This window comes from Ailuropoda melanoleuca, chromosome 14 (genome assembly GCF_002007445.2).
Source record: "Ailuropoda melanoleuca isolate Jingjing chromosome 14, ASM200744v2, whole genome shotgun sequence".
In the NCBI taxonomy this organism is placed as follows: domain Eukaryota; kingdom Metazoa; phylum Chordata; class Mammalia; order Carnivora; family Ursidae; genus Ailuropoda; species Ailuropoda melanoleuca.
In genome coordinates, this window is record NC_048231.1 from 68,040,209 (window position 1) to 68,064,762 (window position 24,554).

At 39.5% G+C, this 24,554-nt stretch overlaps 1 protein-coding gene across 1 annotated transcript in view; it reads left to right on the plus strand.

Annotated features, from left to right (window-relative positions):
* ASXL3 (ASXL transcriptional regulator 3) overlaps nt 1-24,554 on the plus strand; it is a 183,369-nt gene that overhangs the window by 139,935 nt on the left and 18,880 nt on the right. Inside the window, exon 13 of the mRNA XM_034642200.1 lies at nt 23,589-23,685. Coding sequence (XP_034498091.1) covers nt 23,589-23,685 — 97 coding nt within the window. The remainder of the gene's footprint in view (nt 1-23,588; nt 23,686-24,554) is intronic.

Consider the following 24,554-nt stretch of genomic DNA (forward strand, 5'->3'; position numbering starts at 1 on the left):
GTCGTAGAATGTGCAGTCCTTATTCTTACATTTTCATACTTATGAAATTAATTCATTAGTTCCATACACTTTTGCAATTTCCAGTTTATGCACAATAGATTTTTCCGTAGGTATTATGATTTGCTTGCTAAGATGAGATCTAGAAGAAAGATAGAAAGAGGGAAAACAGACAGTGTTGTTTTGGCAAAAAATTTGAGAACTAACGTTGATCTTACGGTTGCTATTATTTTGGTAAAATTCTTCTCGTATTCTTTATTTAAAGCCTATTTGTTTTTCATGGTTAATCATGAAGTTTGTTTTTGGCTCTTTGTTTTCTAGTTCATATATCTATTGCAAGTTGTTTGCTTTAGATATCCCCCTTTTATAAATGAGTGAAAAAGAAATTTTAGTAATTTCTCTCATTTAAAGAAGAATTGTATTATAGTTGTAGAGTCAAAATGATTATTACTCGTTATGTATATTAACACAGCTAAATACACTTTGGCATTCATTAAGATTTCTTGCTTGCAGGCCTGAAAATAGAGATAAGAGATTTGAAAGAATTTAGGTTCTTGGGGAAGGAGCCAATCATTTAATCATACTTTTATATTTCAGAATGCTCTCCTATCTCACCTATAGATTGCAGTACTGGCTGACAAAACGAGTTTCCCTGACTGCACTAGAACAAAAGCTCCTCGGATATTTTTTAAGTTAATTTTCCTAGGAGACTCTTAGCTACCCCCAACCACTGCAAAATTTTTAGCTCAGAGCACCAAGAAAGGCTGTAGCTTCTATAACATTCGGGAGTTTTGCGTAGCATTTTGCCATGTGAGTGTGTGCATGCACGTGCATGTGTGCATGCACATGTGTGTGCATTTGTCTCTTATTTATTTCCAAGGTGTATCAGTCAAGATAGAAGCTGTGTTGCTGGAACAAAGAGTTCCAGAAAAGGGTAGCTTAACCATGGCAGCAGTTTTTCTCTTACATCACCGTCTACAAGTAGACAGTTAGCTGGCCCATGCTGGTTAAGCAGTTCTGCCCTCACAGTGGCTCATTCCCAAGGCTGAAGCTGCCACATCCCCGTTCTAGCTGAAGGATTGTGGAGGGCAAGCGAACGGAAGCGACACACGAGGTACACGCATGACGTGTGCTAACATTCTTATGTTGAGAACTTCATCCTGTGGTCACAGCCAACTGCAAGAGAGTCTCGGAAATATTATCTCTCATGCTGCTCGAACACATGGGAGGTCTGTCACCAGACAAGAATGAAGGGCAGAATGGGTCCTGGGAGCCGGTTATCAGTCTGCCACACAGAGTTTTCATCTGCAGTTTTCATCAACTATACAGAAGTCACTGGTGACCAGAACATGTAAAACCACTGGTACAGAATCAAAGTTCTGGAAGTAGTGCCCTATTCTAAAATACATATTTTTGTAAAGCCCTTTTACAGTCTTTAAAGTCACAGAGAATGTAATTTTCCTACACACACACTTTAAAAATATATAAATAACATATAGTAACATAGCACACAAGAGAAATTTAAAAAGACAGTATGATTACTCAAACCTTCTATGTTCTAGTATGTCAGTGGTCAGGCCCGAGCATCGTGCAGGCGTGAGGGGGAGTGGAAACGTGACGCACATGCAGCCCATGGCTCTGGCGGGTGTGGCTACAGTTGGAGACCGATAGGTTGTCTAGAAATTCGGAGGTAACATCAGTAATGCAATTTTCCATGAACAACTTTTATAAAAGTTTTGAATATAGCAATTTTCGGTATTCTCTCAAAATACATGTTAGGTGCATTCCTAGAAAGAAAATACAGTACATATTAAAACCCACATGAAAAGATGCAGTGATATTGTGGTCTTGGATCATCTGAGCAGGTTTTTTTTTTTTTTTGAAGATTTATGTATTTTAGAGAAAGTGTGAGTGGGGGAGGGACTGGGAGAGAGGGAGTGAGAGAATCTCAAGCAGACTCCCCCTTGAGCACAGAGCCTGATGCAGGGCTTGATCTCAAGACCCTGAGAACAGGAGTCGGACGCTCCACTGACGGAGCCACCCAGGTGCCCCCATCCTGACAGTTTTTGTAGCAAGTGTTCCTTGCATGCGTGGCCTTGGAGTCATTTGTAAGGCCTGTGGGGTGCAGGGAAATTGTGACTGTGTGCACACTCCAGGGCCTCTAGATCTTCCCTCTTTGACCACTAAAGACCAGAAATGCCCCCCATAATTGTTAAATACCCCTCTCCCCCAACACACCCACTTCAAGTGGGAGGTCTTAGTTTTATAAAATTTTCCCCCTAGAACTCGTCCCTGCCTTTCGCTCTTTCGGTCCCTCACACGCGTGCACACCCATGTGCTTTCCATCATAGCAGGATCGACTCATGGGTTCTAGCACTGCCACCTTCCAGGATCCAGATTCCGTTCAGTGCAGGTGGCCACCAGCTGAGGGAATCGCACCACTCTTTGTCCCTCTGGGCACCCACTTTCTCCCAACCCTGCTTCATCCTCTTGTCATTTACTGCCCCTTCTATGGGCTTGATCTTTGGGATCACTGTCATTTTGCTTCCCTTGGCTCTACCTATGTCATCAAACATTGGATCTGGAGAAAACATTAGTGATCTTTTATTTTAATCACTTCATTTTAAAGACCTTTTATATAAGTTCCAAATGGTTACAGTAACTTGCCCAAGGACATATGGTTACTTCTAACTCTAAAGTGGGCCCAGGGTGTTTCTTATTGCTTGCATATTTCCCTTGAGAAGCAAGCATCCTTTTTATTCTGTCCAAGTTTCGCCCACCTTGGCTTTAGACCACAACTTTCTTCCTGAGTTAGTAGGTAGATTCCAGAAGGACCTCTGTCAGCTCTACGGTATTTCTGTTTGCTTCAATTTGCTCATTAGTGTTGAATCCATTTCTTGGCAGGGACTTTTTCAAGACCCTTGTCCATTTTTGGATGACCAGTTTAGTTAAGATTTATAATTGGCAAAGTCATTTAACTGGGAAAAAGTAGAGTGCAGCTCTTTTTTACTTTATTCCTGCTTCTCAGTGAAGCACTTCATGGTGTCCACACATCGGTGCTGAGGACCATGTTGGAGACATGAGTCCACTGAACTAACTAGCTTGTGCACGTGCATTTGTTCTTAAATTTAAATTTGCATGATCTTACCAAGACTTCTTAAGCTCCCTGTTATGTCTAGATTTTTGTCCTGTTTTCTGCTTTTGAACCAGAAAATTCTCGAAAAGCTCTGCAATTTCATTGCTAGTACTCTCAAGACTAGTCTGGCACATAGAGGTCTGCCATGTACATTTGTACATTAAAAAACTCACAGTAGGCCTGTGCCTTCAGCTGGAACATTAGCTTCTTGCTTGTCAGATCAGCCTTTAACATATCATTTAGATATTTTATCACATTCAGTTTAGCTTTCTGTTATCCCTCAAGCCATAGTAATTGGAGGAAGGATGCTTTTTCTATAGGGAGTAGACTCAGTGTGGACTTGTAGTTATCAAAAATACATGTGATTAGTGCCTGAAACATTTTCTTTGTGTGAGTGATATTTTTGTCATTAGCAGTGATGTTTCTATTTTTATGTGTAGCTTTAGGAAGGATACTATATTTTTTTCATATTTATAAAATATTTACAGAAAAATTAATGTTAAAACTGGCTTCAACTTTTAATGCTGTCTTTACATTTAAAAATTATTGGTATACAGGATTAAAATGTGAAATGTCTGTAGGTAAAGAGACACATGGCAGCTAATAAAGAGGGGATACAGAATGGTCATTATAGAGCACCTCTTGAGTGAAGGCCCTGCATTTGAGCACACAACTTATTTCAAATATATCTGAGATCCAAGGCAAAAGACAAACACAAAAAGTCATACAGACATCATTTTCTGAAGAAGGTATCATTGTTTTGCATGTAGGAAGTACCAAAAAGCATTTGAATAATGTTTCAATGGCAATTTTGTGATAATGGCAAGGGCATAGTTCACAGAGGCCATTTCTTATTCTGACCTGTGACAACAGATTGAGAGTTCATTAAATTGGAATTTATAAAGATGTGTCAGTTTGGGGGTAGAGTAGGAGTGTCTGGCTCTCTAATTCTCTAGTCCTCTAACTGGCTGTACTTGGTGCAGTTGTTGCCTTGCTCCTATAGGACAACCTTTCCCATAGTGAACACTATCAGTAGAAGAACATCAGTGCCTCAGAATTATCCAATGGAGAGCTGTGCTCTTGAGTTTTCAGGAGTCTGAGAAATGCTTTACTCATTTACTCAAAGGCTCCAAAGCTCTGGAATGGATAAAATTGTTGAACTTTGTGTCAAGCAGTGTTTCTTGAACTTAATTGGTGCTAAAAAGTCTTTTATTTCCCTAGGAACATCTCATGAATTGCTATCATAGAAAGTCTTTTGGGAAATGAAGGAGTAAAGAATGAAGGTTTGGCATGTATGTCACTCATCTGTGACATAAGTATTTCAAATAGGAGGTGATGGACGGGCATCCTCTATCACTAACAGGAGGAGAGTTGTGTGTCTTAGGATTTCCATCTAGGTGCTTGGCATTAGTGTGATATAGGTGGCATGTTTGGATTTTGTTGGGAAAATTTAAAGGTTGATTTAGAGACTTATCTTTATGAAACTCTACCCTTAGAGTGTGCTATAAGTTGAACTGCTGGCTTGTTATTAATTTGCATTGCAGTCCAACTTTTTTCATGGTCTTTGGCTTCTTTTGCAAATGGAATTTCCTTCTCCAATGAACTGTACACTCTGTTCAAAGTGGAAAATGTTTAATACTTCTAGTATATGTTAGTGTAATACTTCTAGTTATGTTAGTTTGGCCTTGCTCAGGTTGCAAGAAATAGAGATCTGTTGGGGGCAGGGGGAACTTTAAGTAATTGCAGGGGACAGGAGAGAGTTAAACATGCATTTGACCTCTTTTCTTTTGTTATATGATTTTGGGGTATCTTTGTTCTTCTCAAGGGTCTCTTCTGGTATTTCAGACCTAATCTCTTTCCCTTAAACTAAGGAGAAGGTGATTATCTTAAGTCACGGTATGTCTCTCTGTGACAGCTTTGTCTCTGGCACTGGTCTCATGGCCAATCAGCTATGGCCTGGGTAGTACAGCTGGTTTTGTTCCCAGCTAAGGAGCTGATTTCTCAGGGGATAGTAGAAGTTGTTAGGTGACGAGGCAGCACTCAGCCAGGAAAGCCTACCCAGTAAACTAGACTCTCCAGCTGTGATACTTCATTTCAAAGTAGATAGTCCCCTCCAACTGTTGCTTCTTAGATATCATGGTATGGGGACGCCTGGGTGGCTCAGTCGGTTAAGCATCTGCCTTCGGCTCAGGTCATGATCTCAGGGTTCTGTGATCAAGTCCCATATCAGGCTCCTTGCTCAGCAGGGAGCCTGTTTCTTCTTCTGCCTGCCATTCCTGCTGCTTGTGCTCTTTCTCTTTCTGACAAATAAATAAATAAATCTTTTAAAAAATAAAAATTAAAAAAAGATATCATGGTATCTGTGTTCAGGTGATAAAAACTTAAGAGGACATACTTGAGAATTCCAAGATTGGGAAGATCACAAGCTAAGCACTCGATAAACAATGGTTGGTGTTATTATAAATTTCAGAATCTTTCAGAATCTTAAAATCTCACTCTTCATATGTAGTATCTTAAAATTTCACTCCTTGTTAAGTAGTATACTGGGTTCTTTACACTTATTACTTGCAATTCATCTAACAGCTTTGAGAGTATGTTTGATTTTCTCATTTGAATAATGAGACAAACAGAGACTCAAAGCTGTTAAAAAAACTGGAACATCTCAGACAGCTATGAAAAAGGGAGAGCTGGGATCAGCAGCTCCATTTTCTAACTTTAAACCCAGCCTGCCCTCTTTCACTGTGGCATGCTGGGTTACTTACCGGAGGAGAATACCAGGGAAATGTTTTACATCTATCAGAAGGTTTTTTTGTTTGTTTTTTTGTTTTAAAGTTAGAAATTAAAGATGTTAGAGGAACTGGGATATACATACAATTTAAAGCCTACCAGAGAATATTTCTTCCATTTTCTGGTTTGCACACAACAGATTGATTTAATTTGAAGAGATAAATTGCTCACACTCTGGAGCGTTATGTTACATTAACATAACTGTGGTGTTGATAACCCCTAGGCAAAAACTGAAATTCATTGTCCGCTTTCTTCCCTGTTTGTTACTTTATGTCAAAGACAGTAACTAAAAGTATCTCCTGCTACCTGCGCATTTCCTACAAAACCCATTGTTTATATCCCCTAACAAAAGTGTCTTTGGGTCCTGCTCATCAGAAGGCTGGATAGGGTTACACTGATGCATGGAGTAATGATACAACTAAACTGCAACAAAACTGGTTCGTCCCATGATATTTACTAAGCACCTTATCTGTTATGGCAGACCAGCTGCTGCCCTCATAGAGGCTCACTCTTCATAATCCATCGTGTTTTACAATCCTGCTTGTATTCCTGTATTCTCTCTTCCTAGGCCCTAGACACACACACACACACACACAAGCACACTTATCAGTAGATAATTTTCTCAACTGATAAAGGAGAAGTAATCAAATAAATTTTCTTCACCTCCCCTGTATTAGTTCTCTATGCTGTGTAACAAAATACCACAAATCTAGTAGCTTAAAATAGCACGTAACTATTGACACACAGTTTCCGTGGGTCAGGAGTCCGTGGGGAGCTTAGCTGATTTCTCTGTTCGGGCTGAAACCAGGGCTTGGCCAGCTGCGTTCTCATTTGCAGCTTGGAATCCTGTTCCCCGCTCATTGAGGTTGCTGGCCGACTTCGCTTCCTTACACCTGTAGGGTTGAAGCCCTCAGCTGTCAGAGGTCACCTCTCTCCATAGGCAGTTCACAACATGGTTGTTTGCTTCTTTGAGGCCAGGAGGAGATTGTTTCTGCCTCTGTTGGTTAAGATGGAGTTCTCTGTAACATAATCAAAAGGGTGGACCGCCCATCATCTTGCCCATTTTCAGATGGCTAAAAAGCAAATTACAGGTTCTTCGCACACTCAGGGAAGGGGATTATACAAAGGTGTGACTCATGGGGGGTACCCTCGGGTGTGTCTGTCACACCTTCTACCAAATAATAATAATAATTATTACAGCTACACTTCTTGAGCTCTTTCCCTAAACCAGCACTGTTCAAAGCATTATACTTATATTTATTGATTTAATAATCACAAAACTCTATGAAGTGAAGAGTTTGTTATTCTTAGTTTACATATGATGAAACTAAAGCATAGAGAGCAGGACCTTCTCAGCTAATCCTTATCCATCAAAAGAAAAAAAAAAGGTAAACAAGCAAAAACAATAGCAACAAATCTCGGTGCCACATATTCCTCCAGCTACCACCGCTCGCTGCATTTTCCTTTATAACATGGTTCTTTAACTGTCTTTCCAGAGTTTTGGTGGCTTCTCTCTCTCTTTCTTTTTTTTATTGAGGTAAAACTGGTGTTTAATATTATATAAGTTTCAGGTGTACAACATTAGAATTTTGACATCTGTGCACTACAAAATGATCACTACAAACCCCGGTCACCATCCATAGCCGTAAAATTGACCCCAATTTCACCTACCCCGACTCCCTTCCCCTATGGTACCAACCAATTCTCTATATCTACGAGTTTGTTTTTGTTTTGTTTGTTCATTTGTTTTGTTTTGTTAGATTCCACACGTAAGTAAAATCATTTGGTATCTCCCTTTCTCCACCTGACTTATTTCTTAATGTAATACCTTTAAGATCCATCCATTCTGTTGCAAATGGCAAGATTTAACTTTTTTTTCAATTGCTAAGTAATACTTATATATATATCTATATCTATGTATCTGTATCTATTTATAGCTATATATCCATATATCCATATCTATCTACATATCTATATCTATCTATATATATCTTCTTTATCATGCACTGATGGGCATTTATGTTGTTTCCATTTCTTGTCTATTGTAAACATTGCTTCAATAAACATAGGGGTCTATATATCTTTTCAGATAGTGTGTTTATATCCCCCTGATAGATATGTGGAAGTGGAACATCTGGATCATGGTGTAGTTCTATTCTTAATTTTTTTTTTAAGATTTATTTATTAGGGAGAGCATGCTAGCAGTGGGAGGGGCAGAGGGAGAGGAAAAGAGAATCCCAAGCAGACTCCACACTGAGCACGGAGCCCAACGCAAGGCTCAATCCCAGGACCCTGGGATCATGACCTGAGCCAAAGCCAAGAGTCATATGCTTACCTGACTGCACCATCCAGGTGCCCCCTATTCTTAATTTTTTGAGGAACCTCCATACTGTTTTCCATAGTGGCTGTAACAATTTACATTTATACCAACAGTGCATGAGGGTTCTGTTTTCTCTACATCCTGTGGACACTTGTTATTTCTTCTCTTTTTAGTAATAGGCATTCTAAGAGTTGTGAGATGACATCTCATTGTGGTTTCGATTTCTATTTCCCTTATGATTAGTGAGGTTGAGTACATTTTCATGTGCCTGTTGGCCATTTGTGTGTCTTTCTTAGAAAAATGTCTATTCAAATCCTCTGCCCATTTTTGAATCAGGTTGTTATTTTGCTGTTGTTGACTTGTATGAATTCTTTATATATTTTGGATATTAATTCCCTATAAGAGATATAATTTGCAAAAATCTGCTCCCATTATGTAGGTTGCCTTTTTGTTGCAATGATGGTTTTTTTTTTTTTCACCATGCAGAAACTTTAGTTTGATGTAATCCCATTGTGGTTTTGTTGTTGTTTTGTTTTGTTTTGTTTTTAGCCTCCCTTGCCTTTGGAGTCAAATCCACAAACATATTGCTAAGACTGATGTCTAAGAGCTTATTGTCTATATTTTCTTATAGGAATTTTATGGTTTGGGGCCTTACATTCAAGTCTTTAATTCATTTAAATTTAATTTTTGTGTATGTTGTAATATAGTGGTCTGGTTTCATTCTTTTACACATGGCTATCTGGTTTTCCCAAAACCATTTATTGAAGAGACTGTCCTTTTTCCATTGTGTGTTATTGGCTCCTTTATTGTAAATTAATTGTCCATATATGTGTTGGTTTAATTTTGGGTTCTCAGTTTTGTTCCATTGATCCAAGTGTCTGTTTTTATGCCAATACTATACTGTTTTGATTACTGCAGCTCTGTAGTATAGTTTGAAATCAGGGAACATGATTACCTCCTGCTTTATTCTTCTTTCTCAAGATTGCTTTGGCTATTTGGGATCTTTTTTATTCCACACAAATTTTAAAATTATTTGTTCTAATTCTATGAAAAATGCATTTGAATTTTGATAGGGACTGCATTAAATCTGTAGATTGCTTTGGGTAGTATGGACATTTAAATAATATTAATTCTTCCAATCATGAGCATGGAATATCTTTCCACTTATTTGTGTCTTCTTCACTTTTTTCATCAGTTTTACAGTTTACAGGGTATAGGTCTTTTACCTCCTTGGTTAAATTTATTCCTAGTTATTTTATTCTTTTCAATGAAATCATAAATGAGATTGTTTCCTTAATTTTTTTCTGATAATTCATTATTAGTGTATGAAAATGCCAGAGATTTCTGTTTATTGATTTTGCATCCTGCTACTTTACTAAAGATTTCATTTATTACCATATTCATTTATGACCATTATGGTATTACCATACCATTTCATTTATTACCATACAATGTTCATATATTCATTTATTACTGATAGCTTTTTGGTGAAGTTTTTTGATTTTTCTGTGTATAGAATCATGTCATCTGCAGATAGTGAGGTTCACTTCTTTCTTTCCAGTGTGGATGACTATTTCTTTTCTTTCCTTTTTGTTGTTTGTTTGTTTTAGTTTGGCCTAATTGCTGTTGCTAGGACTTCCAATACTATGTTGAATAAAAATGATGAGAGTGGGCCTTCTTGTCTTGTTCTTGATCTTAGAGGAAAAGCTTTCTTCTTTTCACCCCTGAATGTGATGTTAGATGTGGGTTTGTCATGTATGGTGTTTGTTATGTTGAGGTATATTCTCTCTATACTCACTCTGTTGAGAGATTTTATCATAAATAGTTGTTGAATTTTGTCATATGCTTTTTCTGAGTTCATTAAAATCCTATAATTTTCATTCTTTGTTTTGTTAATGTGCTGCATCATATTGATTGATTTGCAAGTATTGAACCATCCTTGCATCCCTGGAATAAATCCCACTTGATTGTGGTCTGTGATCCTTTTAATGTATTTCTAAATTCGGTTTGCCAATAGTTTGTTGGACTTCTCCTTTATTCACCTTATGGCTTACACCTCCCCATCCTTCACTTAAACATCTCTGCTTAGATATTAATACTTCAGAGAATCCTTCCTGCACACAGTTGCAGTTATAACATTGTGTCAGAGTATTTGTTACTTCTCCTTTAGGGACCTTAACACAATTTGTCATTACAACCTTATGGGACAGGGTCTGTATATTTTTTATCATTGCATTCCCAGCACCTAGCATATAAAGATTTTGAGTGGAAGAATGAATGCCTGCATGTTAATTAAAGGAAACCATATAGTATAAAGAGGTATCATTTTAGGGGGTTACATCCTGCTTCACCACTTACCTGCCTTCAGGGTATTGCAGGTACAAAATTAAATATAGTTATTATAATTATTGATTTTAGTTATTATTGAACAATAAGTGGTTTGGGGCCATTGTTAAACTGTAGAGAGGAGGAAAGAGGTACCTTCCAGCATGGATATTAACAGACTACAAAGGAGGAATTAAAAGCATTCCAGATACCCAGACCTGGGGGTGTTCTCATAGTGTCTTTTTCTTTTCTGGGTACTTATCACACTATCTGTCTTACTCTAGGTGCCAGGCTTTTGTAGCAGCAGAAGCTGTCCATTTCATGGTTCCTGGCACGTCGTAGATGCTTATGAAATGTTTGTTAAAGAAATGAATGACTAATAGATAGTCACTTAAACACAGCTGTTCAGTGTATTACAAGTAGAAACAGTGATTCATTGCTTCCCACTACATTATGACATAATCTTATTTTATCTACACAAGAACATGAGCTTGATTTTCACTAAATAAAGCATTAGTGTTCTGTTTCATGGTTGGATACATTGAAAGTTTTCTTTATTTCCCTCCCAGAGAGAGAACATCGATGAAAATGCAATTATAAGAGAGATTTTCTTTTAAGACATATATACATTCTCCTATTTGCTGAAACTTGTTGCAGTCTTATTTATCTGCATTTGTATAAAAAAAATCACTTCATATCAAGATCTATCAAAACATCCCAGTTGGCCAGGGGTTGTCTGCAAAATTAAAGAAAAGAGATGAACCATCAGCATCAAAACACACTTTTCTAGTTTTGAGAAGTTGATCAAAGCTTGATCTGTCAGTGACTTTATTTTTGCTTTTAGGTGTCTTTATTTCATTTATCTCACCTATTTCATCACTGGCTATATTTCTTCTGAACAAACCACTAAAATATTGAAAACAGTATAGCACTTTGGGTTTTTTTAAAATTTATTTTAAAATTTTCATCTTATGACATGCCCTCCTTAATGCCCATCACCCAATTACCCCATCCCCCCACCCACCTCCCTCCAGCAACCCTCAGTTTGTTTACTAGCATTAAGAGTCTCTCATGATTTTTCTCCCTCTCTGATGACTTCCCATTCAGTTTCTCTTCTTTTCCCTTTTAATCTTCTGTGCTGTTTCTTATATTCCACATATGAGTGAAATTATGGGGCATTTGTCTTTCTCTGATTGGCTTATTTCACTTAGCATAATACCCTCTAGTTCATCCATGTCGTTGAAAATGGCAAGATTTCATTTTTTGATGGCTGCATAATATTCCATTGTGTGTGTGTTCATGTGTGTGTACACGTGTTTTCTTTATCCACTTGTCAGTGGACATCTGGGCTCTTTCCATAGTTTGGCTATTGTGGACATTGCTGTTATAAACATTGGGGTGCAGGTGCCCCTTCAGATCAATACATTTATATCTTAGGGGTAAATACCTAGTAGTGCAATTTCTGGGTTGTAGGGTAGCTCTATTTTTATTTTTATTTTATTTTATTTTAAAGATTTTGTTTACTTGAGAGAGAGAATGTGTGAGAAAGCACAAGTGGGTGGGGGGAGCAGGGGCAGAGGAAGAAGCAGACTCCCCACTGAGCAAGGAGCTGGATATGGGGCTTGATCCCAGGACCCTGGGATCATGACCTGAGCCGAAGGCAGATGCTTAACTGCCTGAGCCAGCCAGGCGCCCTGGGTAGCTCTATTTTTAACTTCTTCAGGAACTTCATACTGTTTTCCAGAGTGGCTGTACCAGCTTGCATTCCCATCAACACTGTAAGAAGGTTGGCCTTTCTCTGTATCCTCGCCAACATTTGTTGTTTCTTGTCTTGTTAATTTTAGCCATTTCTGACTGGTGTGAGGTGGTATCTCATTGTGGTTTTGATTTGTGTTTCACTGATGCCAAGGGAAGCATTTTTTCATGTGTCTGTTGACCATTTGTATGTCTTCTTGGGAGAAATGTCTATGTCTTCTGTTCCTTTCTTGACTGGATTATTTGTTTTTTGTGTGTTGAGTTTGAGAAGTTCTTTAAAGAGCTTGCATACTAGCCCTTTATCTGATAGGTCATTTGCAAATATCTTCTGCCATTCTATAGGTTGCCTTTTAGTTTTATTGACTATTTCCTTTATCGTGCAGAAAATTTTGATTTTGATGAAGTCCCAGTAGTTCATTTTTGCTCTTGTTTCCCTTGCCTTTGGAGACGTTTCTACCAAGGAGTTGCTGGGGCTAGGTTCAAAGAGGTTGCTGCTTGTGTTCTTCTCAAGGATTTTGATGGATTCCCGTCTCACATTTAGGTCTTTCATCCATTTTGAGTCTGTTTTTGTGTATGGTGTAAGAGAACGGTCCAGTTTCTTTCCTGCATGTGGCTGTCCAATTTTCCCAGTACCATTTGTTGAAGAGACTGTCTTTTTTCCATTGGATATTCTTTCCTGCTTTGTCGAAGATGAGTTGAGCGTTGAGTTGAGGGTCCATTTCTGGGTTCTCTATTCTGTTCCATTGATCTGTGTGTTTGTTTTTGTGCCAGTTCCACAGAAGACAGTATAGCATTTTGAATAGAGATTCCTCCCTTTAAAATGTGCAAATGGGGTGACTCTTGGAAAAGGTGGAAGAATGTAAAAGTGTAGAATAATGTCATTAGAAAATGATTATTGTTGCTAGTAAGATTGAGGAAATCTCATGTAAGTATGTATAGTAATTGAAACTCAATAATTGAAATTTTTTTCTTTTTCATAATTGAAAACTTTTAAGAATCAATATAAAAATTCTTTTTTCATATATTTCTAATATGCACACCCCGCAAATGTGGTTTTCTTTATTGTATATGCTGAAATTCATAGCAGTAATTATAAGAAAGTTTTTATTCTCTTATTGCTGGGGAATTTCTTTTTCCCATTGCTTGGGGCCTGAGAAACTGCTTGCCAGTATGTCTTGCTCTAGGGAATGGCCTCCCCAACCACTGATTGAACATTTCCTCTGTGGTCTTGGGGGCTTAGTCAGTCATCTGGTGGGAGAGAGAACAGTTCTCTTAGAATGTGCAAGAGATCCCATTTTAAAGACCATTATCTTAGCCAAGTGGTTGGATTACTTACAGATTGTGTTTCCAGAGAAAGGAGAAAACTTCATGTGTGTTTGGTGTGTGTGTGTGTAGATAGATACAGATATATATAGATTCATGTACATATATGTTTCTATGCATTTTTAAATGAGAAAGCAATAACCAATTCCCATCAGACTAGTTATCATTGTGTCATAATCTTTAGTTTCAAAGCCTTTGCAGTTCACATACACAGAAATCTCATTGAACAATTAACTGTTGCTATGTACTTCTTTTGCCCTTCCTCTGCTTGAAAACTTCATTCTAGTTAAATATTACACCTGGCATCATCCAGAGTATGGGAGAGCTTCCATCTCCCAAACACTTTCATGTGGAACTTTATACCTTGTGATTTTTGCCGTGCTGCTCAGCACTGATCCCCCAAGAAGCAAGTAATAGAAAGAAAGGGCATCAGCTCAGCTCAAGAGAGGGACTTTTGTGATAAAAGCCCTATCATAACAGTGATAACATAAAGCCTCCTACATTTCCATCTAAATGTTGAGTTTTTGGGTAATATATTCTCTCTAGATTTCCCTTTTGTTTACTTTTAGCTTATTCCATGAATATTTTTTAAAAAAATTAGGTGGAAGGAGGGTGGATATGGTATAACTTTTCTTTTTTCTTTAAGCTCCATGTAATTCCAAATAGTCTTGGCTACAACTTTAAAATTACAATCTCTACTTTTTATTTATTTATTTATATTTTTTAAATATTTATTTATATATTTGAAGAGAGAGAGACCAAGACAGAGACTGAGCACAGGGGGGAGAGGCAGAGGCAGAGGGTAAGGGAGAGAATCTCAAGCAGACTCCCCGCTGAGCACAGAGCCCAAAGTGGAGCTCGAACTCAGGACCCTGAGATCATGACCTGAGCCGAAATCAAGAATCAGATGCTTAACTGATCGAGCCACCCAGGTGCCTCTAAAATTATAGTCTGTACTTTTTAAAAGAAAAGTTGTTATATTTGCTTATATTTTGATGTATTTTTTAAAAAAGGAATGCCAAGTAGTTGTTTCCTAAAGTGGGCTTTGAATTTGAAGTTGTTTAGGCCTGTAGACTAAAGTTTATTATATCATCCTTTTCAGATTTTCAGTACTTTTAAAAAAATCATTGCACATCTTTTTTCATTATTGGAGTATAGTTGACATGCAATGCTATATTTGCTTCAGATCTCTAACATAGTGATTGGACAATTCTGTACATTACTCAGTGCTCACCGCAGTGTCATCACCACACAACAGGATTACAATATCGTTAACTATATTCCCTATGCTATGCATTTCATCTCCGTGACTTAGTTATTTTATAACTGGAAGTTTGTATATCTTACTCCCCATAACCTATTTCACCCATCCCCCACCCACCTGTCCTCTGGCAACCCACCAGTTTATATTTAAGAGTGTGGGGTTTTTTTGTCATTGTTACAGCTTGTTTTTTAGATTTCATAAAAAAGGGGAATCATATGGTATTTGTCTTTGTCTGACTTACTTCCCTTAGCATAATGTTTTCTAGTTTTTCTTTCACTATTTTATTTATTTATTTTGAATGTTTGATTCTTGCATTGTAGTGAAAATTATCCCATGTCCAGATCAGAGAGCATTTTGTGTTCATTTGTTCAACAGGGATTTATGTGCAAATTCATTGTGCTTAGATTTATTTCATTTGACTGCTTCTGACTGATTTACAGCTCTTAATGCATCATTTCCCAAATTATGCTCTGGAGAATACTTGTTCCATGAAATATTGATAGTTGTTCTGTAAGAGGACTACAGGGTTAAAAAATTGGATAAATACTATGTAATAGATATAGTCTTGGGTATTAAAGATAAATTATAGCATATTAGAAAATACAGTAAAGAAAACTATTTTAACCATATTTAGTAAATATAAGCTGTATTTATCAGATGGCAGAATCAATTTCCTTATAGATGGAGTACCCATTAAAATGAAAATTACCTATTTAAATTCCTGTTTTGCAAAGTACAGTTTGGGAAACAGCATTCAAAAGTTAGTAGCTCAGTTATCCTTAGTCTGTTGTCGGCCTTGTCTCCCTTACTGACCCTCTGTCTCTCAGCAGCCCTCTTCTATTTTTATGCCTAATTTTATGCTTAAAGAATTATATTTTCCCTTATGGATAAACCTTGATAAACCTTATGGAGTCTCCTGAGTCACCTGCTTCCTACTAAATGATAAGGTGAAAAATGAAAAATTACCTGTTAGAATGAATACCCTGACTTTAATTCTTATGGGGGTACATAGTGCAAGGTCAGGGGCTGCTTGATCAGAGTATAAGAGGGTCAGTGATGACCGTGTGTTGTTCATCTGCTCACGACTCTCTTGCCACTGCATTCGTCTCCTGCTTGGTCTCCCACTGCCTGGATTTTTTCTTTTCTTTTCTTTTTTTATTGGGCACCACAACTTACATAGTGTACTGCACATACTGTTGACCTAAATAATTCCACATGGCTTGGTAGATCCTAGCGCACACAATACAGATCACTTACTTCCCTTGCATCTCTGAGGCCCCATGCTCTGATTCTCTTCCTCCCTCTGTCAGAGAGCATTTTCTCAGTCTTCCTAGCGGGATCTAAATTTTCTGCCCATTTCTCCTAGATTAGTGTTTCTAAGGGCTCTGCTTTAAAGCCACCTTGTTTTTTGATAAATTCCTCTTTCGTGTTCTTATCCATATCCATGTTTTTAACTATACTTTCTTTGGTGGCAATTCCTCATTTTCTTTGTGTGAGTCCTCCCTTGCTGCTGAGCTTCTCGCCCTAAGTCTTGGTTATTGATTAGACATCTTTATTTGGATCCCTTTTAAGATAGCCTTATATCAGCCCATCCAAAACAAAACCCACCACTTCTTTGTCCAGAATGCTGCTCTTCCTTGTACCTTTTCCTGCCACCAAATTATCCAAGCTTTATGCCTGAGACTCATCACTTACACCTTTATCTCATTCACCACCCACTACACGTGCACTCAGCCCCATTACTCGGTTCCTGTATGTGTCTTGAAGAGCTCCTTTCTCTTTACTTCCATTGCTTGAATAAACTTAAGACTTTTCATCATTTACACCTTGGCCTTCCCTTGATGATTCTTGACAGGAATCCCTGTCCCTAGTCTTGCCTGTGTCCAAGGCATCCCCTCCGCTATATGCACAATGATCTATCCGAGCCATCTGGTTAGAATTGTTGTCGGCATCTCACCCTTAAGTGGTTTAAAACCAAACCTCCTCTTCCCATTGTTGCCTTCATTTTAGTAAATAGAAGTTTCGTGATTGTAATTGCCAGAGCCAAAAAAAAAAAAAAAGTCTCTGGTGTCATCCTGGCCTGATCTCTTGATCTCTTTCTCTCATGCCACACATCCAGTCCGTCATCAAGTTCTGTTGGTTCAGCCCTTAGAATAAAATCAGAACCCAAGCATTTCCCACCATTTCTACTGCTGTCACCAGAGTCCAAGCTACTGTCATCTGTTTCCTGGTTCATCACTGTAACTACATGCTTGTGTCCTCGTAAGCCTTCATCACCTAAAACTCTGCTGCCCTGTACAGTAGCTGCTAGCCTCCAGTGGCTGCTGAACAATAGAAACAGGATTGATCTGAATTGAGATGTTTAAAAACATACACCGGATATTGAAGAATTAATACACAAAAACAATGAAAAATAGCTTAATATTTCATACTGATTATATATTGAAGCAGTAACATTTTGGATAGGTTGGATTAAATAAAAGGTGCTATTAGAATTTCACATTGTTTCTTTTCACTGTTTCAGGGTGACGACTAAAAAATTGAAATCACATATGTGGCTGACATTTATATTACTGTTAGATGGCACCACTCTAAAGCCTTTTTTACACACAGCAGTCAGAGCTCTCCTTGTGAAATGTTAGAACTTCCCATTTTAAGGCCAGAATCCCCTGAAGGCCTTCCAGCTCACCTGGGGGAGAAGCCAGGCTGCACACGGGGTCTGCGGCCCAGCATGTTTCTGTTCCCTTGGCTCCTGTGCCTCGCCTGTCCAGGTCTTCAGGTCTCCTGGCTGCGCCCCCTAAGGGTCTGTTTCTGGAGTGGCATCCCTTCACTTCACACACTCTTTCCCAGATGACATCAAGGCTGCTTTCTCATTTCTTCCAGGCGCCTTCAGGAACATCCCTTCTCAATAGTGAGCAATCAAGAGAGAGGCCCGTCTTGACCACCCCGTCTAAACCAGCAGACTGCTCACCTGCGCACACTCAGTGTGGGGTGGCTTCCCTTTCAATGGCTCCCCATTGTCTGTAGAATGAAATCCACATTGCTTGGTATATCTAGGTGTCCCATTATTGTTGGGCTATTTTCAAACTCTCCAACACATCTCTCGCTGTTCCACTTTGCAGCCCACATGTCATGCATTCTGAATCACAGGAAACCTAAAATAAGAAAAAAGTGATAAAGAATATATTACAGGTTTAAAGGATTATATTAAATATAGATATATTCATGTACAGAATTAAAATTCATTACCTTCAAACACTGAATAGGGTTTCAAGTGTTTGGCATTTCAGCCCTTTGAATTCCACGGACATCCATCCCACTGTTACTATAACCAATACCAAAGGCAAGTGATCGACTCGCCAGTAAGGAGTTTAAATCTTCGTGAAAGGATCTCTATATGAAGGAATTTCCCCTTACTTATACTTACTTCCCTCTGTAACGAGTAAAATGTTCAGAGTTTTGTTTTTTCCTCCTAATGAAAAAGGAAGCATAATTTATCAATAGCTTAGTTAGACACTTCATTATAACAGAGTTAAGGGAGTTTTTAGAACGAACATTTCTAGCATGGGTAATCTGGAAAACAAGAATTTATAGCTAAGCAATAAATAAATAAATAAATAAATAAATAAACCTTTCAGAAATGTTTATTGTTCCAGCTCATTAAAATGTTATGTCTTTTGGACAGTATTTCTTAAAGGCCATAAAATTAATAGTGTATTTTAAAAGTTTTATTGGCACATTTTTCCTAAGTCCAATTTAGCCCTAGTGTTTAATTGTGCTGTCTCATACAGCCTGGAAGTCTGGCAGTTAATATTATTTTTTTTTGTTTTAAAAGAAAAACATTTTCCTTGAGGGCTAGCTTCCATATTTTTGAATGTGTTTATTTCACACTGCCTTGCATTTCATGTGCTGAAATCCTGAGACTCTGTCAGAGCTAATCTGGATCTGTTATTTTTTTGTGTCTTAAAATTATTCTGAAATTTCAATTAATAACCAATCGTGCTCTTGGCCTGGGAGAATACATGAAATGAAAATCCTACGTATCAGCTACTGAAGTTAAATTTTAAATCCTTCATTACACAAAGCAAGGGCAGCAGTAACCATTGACGGAGTACCTGCAATGTACTAGGCGTTGCATGAACTATGGAAGATTTTAAGGCACCATGAATGTCCTCAAATATACTAGAATCCTAACTTGTGTCTATGTGCCGTCTATAAATGCACTTCATAGCAAACGAATTTCTTTACCTCTTCAGGGAACTTGCCTTCCACCTACCAGTCCTATTTAAAATCTACACAGTAAGAATACCTCTTCCCTTTTAGTCTTCCTAAGTGAAGTTGCTTTTTCTCAAGGCTCCCAAACCATGGACAGACATTCAGAGTCAACATTTGCAGAAAATTTCCGACTTCTTAGAGGCATATCTTTTAGATGGACTGTCTTCCCTTCATCCTGTTGTCTTTGCTAGACCTCTTTCATAGCACTGCTTGAAGACTTCTACTCAAGCCCAGCTGCCTTTTTCGTCCACATTTCCCAGAATCATCCTAAGTGTGTTTGGTGTCTGCCAAAATATTCTTGCAACGTCTTTGTGTCCTTTAAAGGAGTCCTAAAGCCCTCCACCCAGTCCTGAATATCTCAAATTTGCCTTTCCTCTCCTTTATGGAAGTATTCTGATACCTGCTTGCGATGCCATTCTATCTATGCATTCCTCTCCATTCCATCCTTTTCAAAGATCATAAAGTTATCTTTTTAAACACACATCTTTGTGGACTTTTCCCAGGCTTCAACCTTTTTAATGGTGGTTTCCCATTACCTAGAATAGTGCTTCTGTCCTTTCCCTTATATGCAGCAGTAAATCAAGGGGGCAAACTTGGCCCTGGAGGTGACTAGCGGGGGGTGCCATGCTGATTCAAGCCCTGCCCCAAGCCTCAGGATTACCTTAACGGTACATTCACTGGGCCATCTCCACAGAGAGAATAAAGCCCAAACTCCTTCAATTCAGAGTCTTAGTTAGGATCCTCCCATGCCCCTTCCCTCCAAAAGTGGAGCCTGGAGCAAGAACTCAAGTACAGTTAGTTTGGAAGAAGCCAGGGATCAGATGATGTGAAGACAAGAAGAGGATAGACCCTCTGAATGACTGGGTCTCCGTTCTACTGAGGACCTTCTGGGAAAATGTGTAGAAAGGGTCCCACAGTTGTTCCCCAGGACAATAGGGAAGCAAGACCTTTCAGCACAGACCCTTGTCTCCTATGGATTGGGAGCTGCTCTCAGGGCCAGACCCCACACTTCCAGGCTGCATCTGCAGCAGAGAAAGTCCTAGAGGTTTGTAAGAGTGGGTAGACCAAGTGCATTTAGCTATTGCCCGGTTGTGCTGTGCTCGTGCAGGCTAGCTACGGAATCACCGATGTCCAGTCTGCTCTGCCCTGCACCACTCAGACCTTGTCATGCTTTGTATTCAGTGCCCTGTGTCACTTGCTCTTTAAGGAGTGGGCGGTCATGATATTTTGGAAAGGGAAATAAAACCAAAGAAGACGACTTATGACCAGAGGGTTAGTGGCCCAGCTGCAGACTCTACTAGTCTTGAGCTGGTCTTAAGGCTGTGATTGAAGTTCGTCATTGCCCTTCTCTGTCACCCACTTCTGAATACCCTCACACTCAGCCAGGAATTCTGCTGGTTTGCCTCGTGAAGTGGCCTAGCCTTNTCTGTCACCCACTTCTGAATACCCTCACACTCAGCCAGGAATTCTGCTGGTTTGCCTCGTGAAGTGGCCTAGACTGCCGCCATCCCTGAAGAGTCTGAGCCTTTGGCTCCCTTGCCCTTTCTGGCTGTCATTGCTGTAATCTGTGTTCACTGTTAAACACCAGACACAGAAGCACCCAGAGAGGTCCAGGTGAATCTCCAGTGCTCCCTACATCCCTCTCTGTCTCTGCCCTACAGCANCATCCCTGAAGAGTCTGAGCCTTTGGCTCCCTTGCCCTTTCTGGCTGTCATTGCTGTAATCTGTGTTCACTGTTAAACACCAGACACAGAAGCACCCAGAGAGGTCCAGGTGAATCTCCAGTGCTCCCTACATCCTTCTCTCTGTCTCTGCCCTACAGCGGCAGTCCTCCTTCCTCATGCCCGCTGGGGCTTATTATCCCACCTGTCCAGTAAGCCCTGTCTTTGCCTGCTGACCCGCCAGCAGGAGAGACACACGGTAACCAGGCAGAGCTTTGGCTACAGCGGAGCCCTTACCGGGTCCGATAGTGCGATGATTAGCACCTGGGGATGCTTTTGCCTCAAAGGGACATTGGTAATGTTTGAAGACATTTACAATTGTCACGTTTGGGAGAGGGGTTGCTACAGGTATCTAGGGGGTAAATGCCAGGGATGCTGTTCAGAGCCTACAACGTACAGGACAGCTGCCACAATGAAGTATCTGGACTTAAATGACCATAGTGCCAAGGCTGAGAAACCTTGCCCTGGTAGAAATGATTCTCCCCCCGGGGACATGGACTTTTAATCTCACATGGTCTAAAACCGTGGGGACAGAAAGTATACAGTCTGCCAGTGGTTTCCTGAGAGAGAGAGAGTACAAAGATTCACTCACTCCACCCCTTGGTTCCCAGGCCCATGTATTCTGTTAGGGACGCAAGACCAAATGACATCCATTGGTTCCATGGACGTACTGCATTCCAGAGGATGTAGAGTCCTAGAATTGTCCAGTCAGAAGATAGGAAGGCTGGGGCGCTTACCCATTCGGATCTTGGGGCTGGGGAAGGACACTGAGGCATGGTGATAGAACTGTGTTCCAGGTGTGTGGGTGGCAGAGATCTGCAGGGACCAGAAGCTTCTGCTGTGTGTAGAATATATTCACTATAAGGGCAGGGGCTATTTTTTTAGTGCCACTGTATACACGTGCCAGGTACATGGGTTCATATGAGTGGCTTAATAAGTGTCTCAAATAAAGGTGAAATCGCTCTGGGTGAGTAACCAGTGATTCAATGAATGAATGAAGTCTTGCCTGAAATTTTCCGCATGTATTGAATATTTCAGCATGGTTATCCACATCTTCTTAGATGAAGAAAATTAGAATGTGAAATCTGTGGCTTCCCTCTGGAGGTCATGGTGGCAGCATTCAGCACAGCTCGTGTTTACTCACAGCGAGTCTTCTGAATTGGATCTAGCATTCTCCAATGTAGAGGAGTTGGTATAATACTGACTTGTGGATTCAGCGTTCTCNCATGGTTATCCACATCTTCTTAGATGAAGAAAATTAGAATGTGAAATCTGTGGCTTCCCTCTGGAGGTCATGATGGCAGCATTCAGCACAGCTCGTGTTTACTCACAGCGAGTCTTCTGAATTGGATCTAGCATTCTCCAGTGTAGAGGAGTTGGTATAATACTGACTTGTGGATTCAGCGTTCTCTTCGTTCCTGAATGATGGTTCATGAAGGCGTTGAGTGAAATTTCGAAAGAGGAGGAGTATTTCAGTGGTGAAGATGGAGTGTGGAAAAGGCCACAAACGAACAGGAACATGTGGATGAGAGCTCTCTGGGCATGTTTTCCGGTAGCAGCAACAATTAGAGATTAGGATGCATGAAGTGTGTATATGAGAGTAAGAGGAAATCTTTGAAAATGTAATTGTAGGCGCAGTCTGCCAGGCCTTTGACCAGCAGGTGAAAGCACCTCGCAGCTTTGTACACGATGCAGTTCCCGATGGTCTGTGATGTCCGGCCCCTGCAGTAAAGCCCCTGAGCTCTACAGTACACTACACGCTCTGTCTCTAAAACCATTCTGTCCAGATCCTATCTTGCAGGACCCAACTTCCCCTCTGGCATCAAGTTCTTCCTAACCACTCATGTCCACCTAGATAGCATCCCCCAGCTTTTATTTTTTGCACTTTGTAATTCCCATTCACCCAGTGCCTGACACTGTCTTCACTCCTCAGTCACAGAAGCTGCCAGTCAAGGACGAGGCCAGTTCTTTTGTCTTCTATGTCAGCAAGCAGAGGACATGCACGTAGGAGGTGCAGTAAATACTTGGAAAGTTAAAAGCATCCGGTTTGATGATGCTGATCTGAATCCCTGCTACATGCAAGTTTTTAAAAATAGTATGTTTGAGGTGAAACGTTGGTAGCTTATAGTTGCACATACTGTACGCCTTATTATTTACCTGTTTTTTGTGTGCATCCAAATTAGAAGATGAGGTGGTATGTACGGCAGTGTGGGGGTATTCGTTTTAATGTTTTAGAACATTTCCGTGTCCAAACCTCAGCCAGAGAAAGAACCCAAGTGATCAGACTGGATTCCTTTAGCTTTCACAAATTTTACAGAATTTAATTTATAAAAGTTAATCGAAAGGTGTCAACATGGTGATTTTTAACGTGGTACCATTTAAGGCGTAGTAGAACAATAAAGATATCCAAATGCTTTGATGGAATCCCATGCATTTGTTTTACTCACCACCAATAATGGAAATGCCTATAAAGGCTTCCTTTAACTTGATGTATTTTTGTCACTATAGTGGTCACTGTAAAGTGCACTTTTCTACGGAGATTCCACTTCTGCTAGGTTCCTTTTCTTCCTTTCTCCTACCCCACACTTTCTCTCTCATGCACACACCCTGTTTTAACTTCTTTCCTGTGTACTTTTGCTTTGAATTATTCTTGATGGATCTTGTTTTTGTCGGCTTATTTCCTAGATGGGAAGCGATGGAATTTTACGCCTCAGTTCTTCAGCACTAAATAATGAATTCTTTGCATATGCAGCTCAAGGATGGAAACAGCGACTGGCAGAAGGTAAATTTCTCTTTTCCATTATTCTTTGGCATATGTGAGTACACACACTGTACTGAGCTTTGCACCTTTCTCTAATTTCTGAGTCTTTTTCTCCCCCTGAAGTATACTTTAATTTAGTAAAAACTCCCATTCTGTTCCAAATGACTTCACTAATTCTGTATTATACTTGGCATTTTTGAGGTCCAATATTTTTGAAGGAAGCATGATATCTGGAACATGATAAAAAAAAATTGATACAGCTAGAATTTCTTTGGGATGGTGATTTTAATCACTTGCTTGAGGCCTTATGTATTCTTTTAATGTCCTAGAGCCTAAAGAATCTTCTTTTAATACTTTCTTCCCCTAAAGCCACCATTTGACCTTAATCTTCCTTTAGTCACCAAGCTTCTTGAAAGACTAAAAGTAACCAATGTTACTACATTTTAACTGTCTCACCCACTCAAATTGTTATGGTAGGTTGTGACCCCACAACTGAAATAATGCCTCCTGGAGAATATTAATGGCTTTCTAACGGCAAAGCCCAGTTTCCTCCTCTTCGTCCTTACATTTTATGTTCTTTCTGCAATATTTCATTTTTTTTCCCCATCCAATTTGAAACCATGTATCTTAGACATTCACAATATATTTTAAATTGCTTCCTGTGGCTGCATTGCCGAGAGCCATTTCTCAGCTTCCGTCCGGAGCTTCTATTTTTCGGAGCTTCTATTCTTCCATCTGATGATACATGGTGATGTCTCCACCATCTCTGGTACTTTCTCGTGCAGCTGTGCACATTCACTAAGCAGCCTCTTTCACCACCTTGGTATAGTCCCTATGCCAAATCTTCCACATCTGGCTCTGACTCCTCTTTCCTAATCCTATGTTCTGTT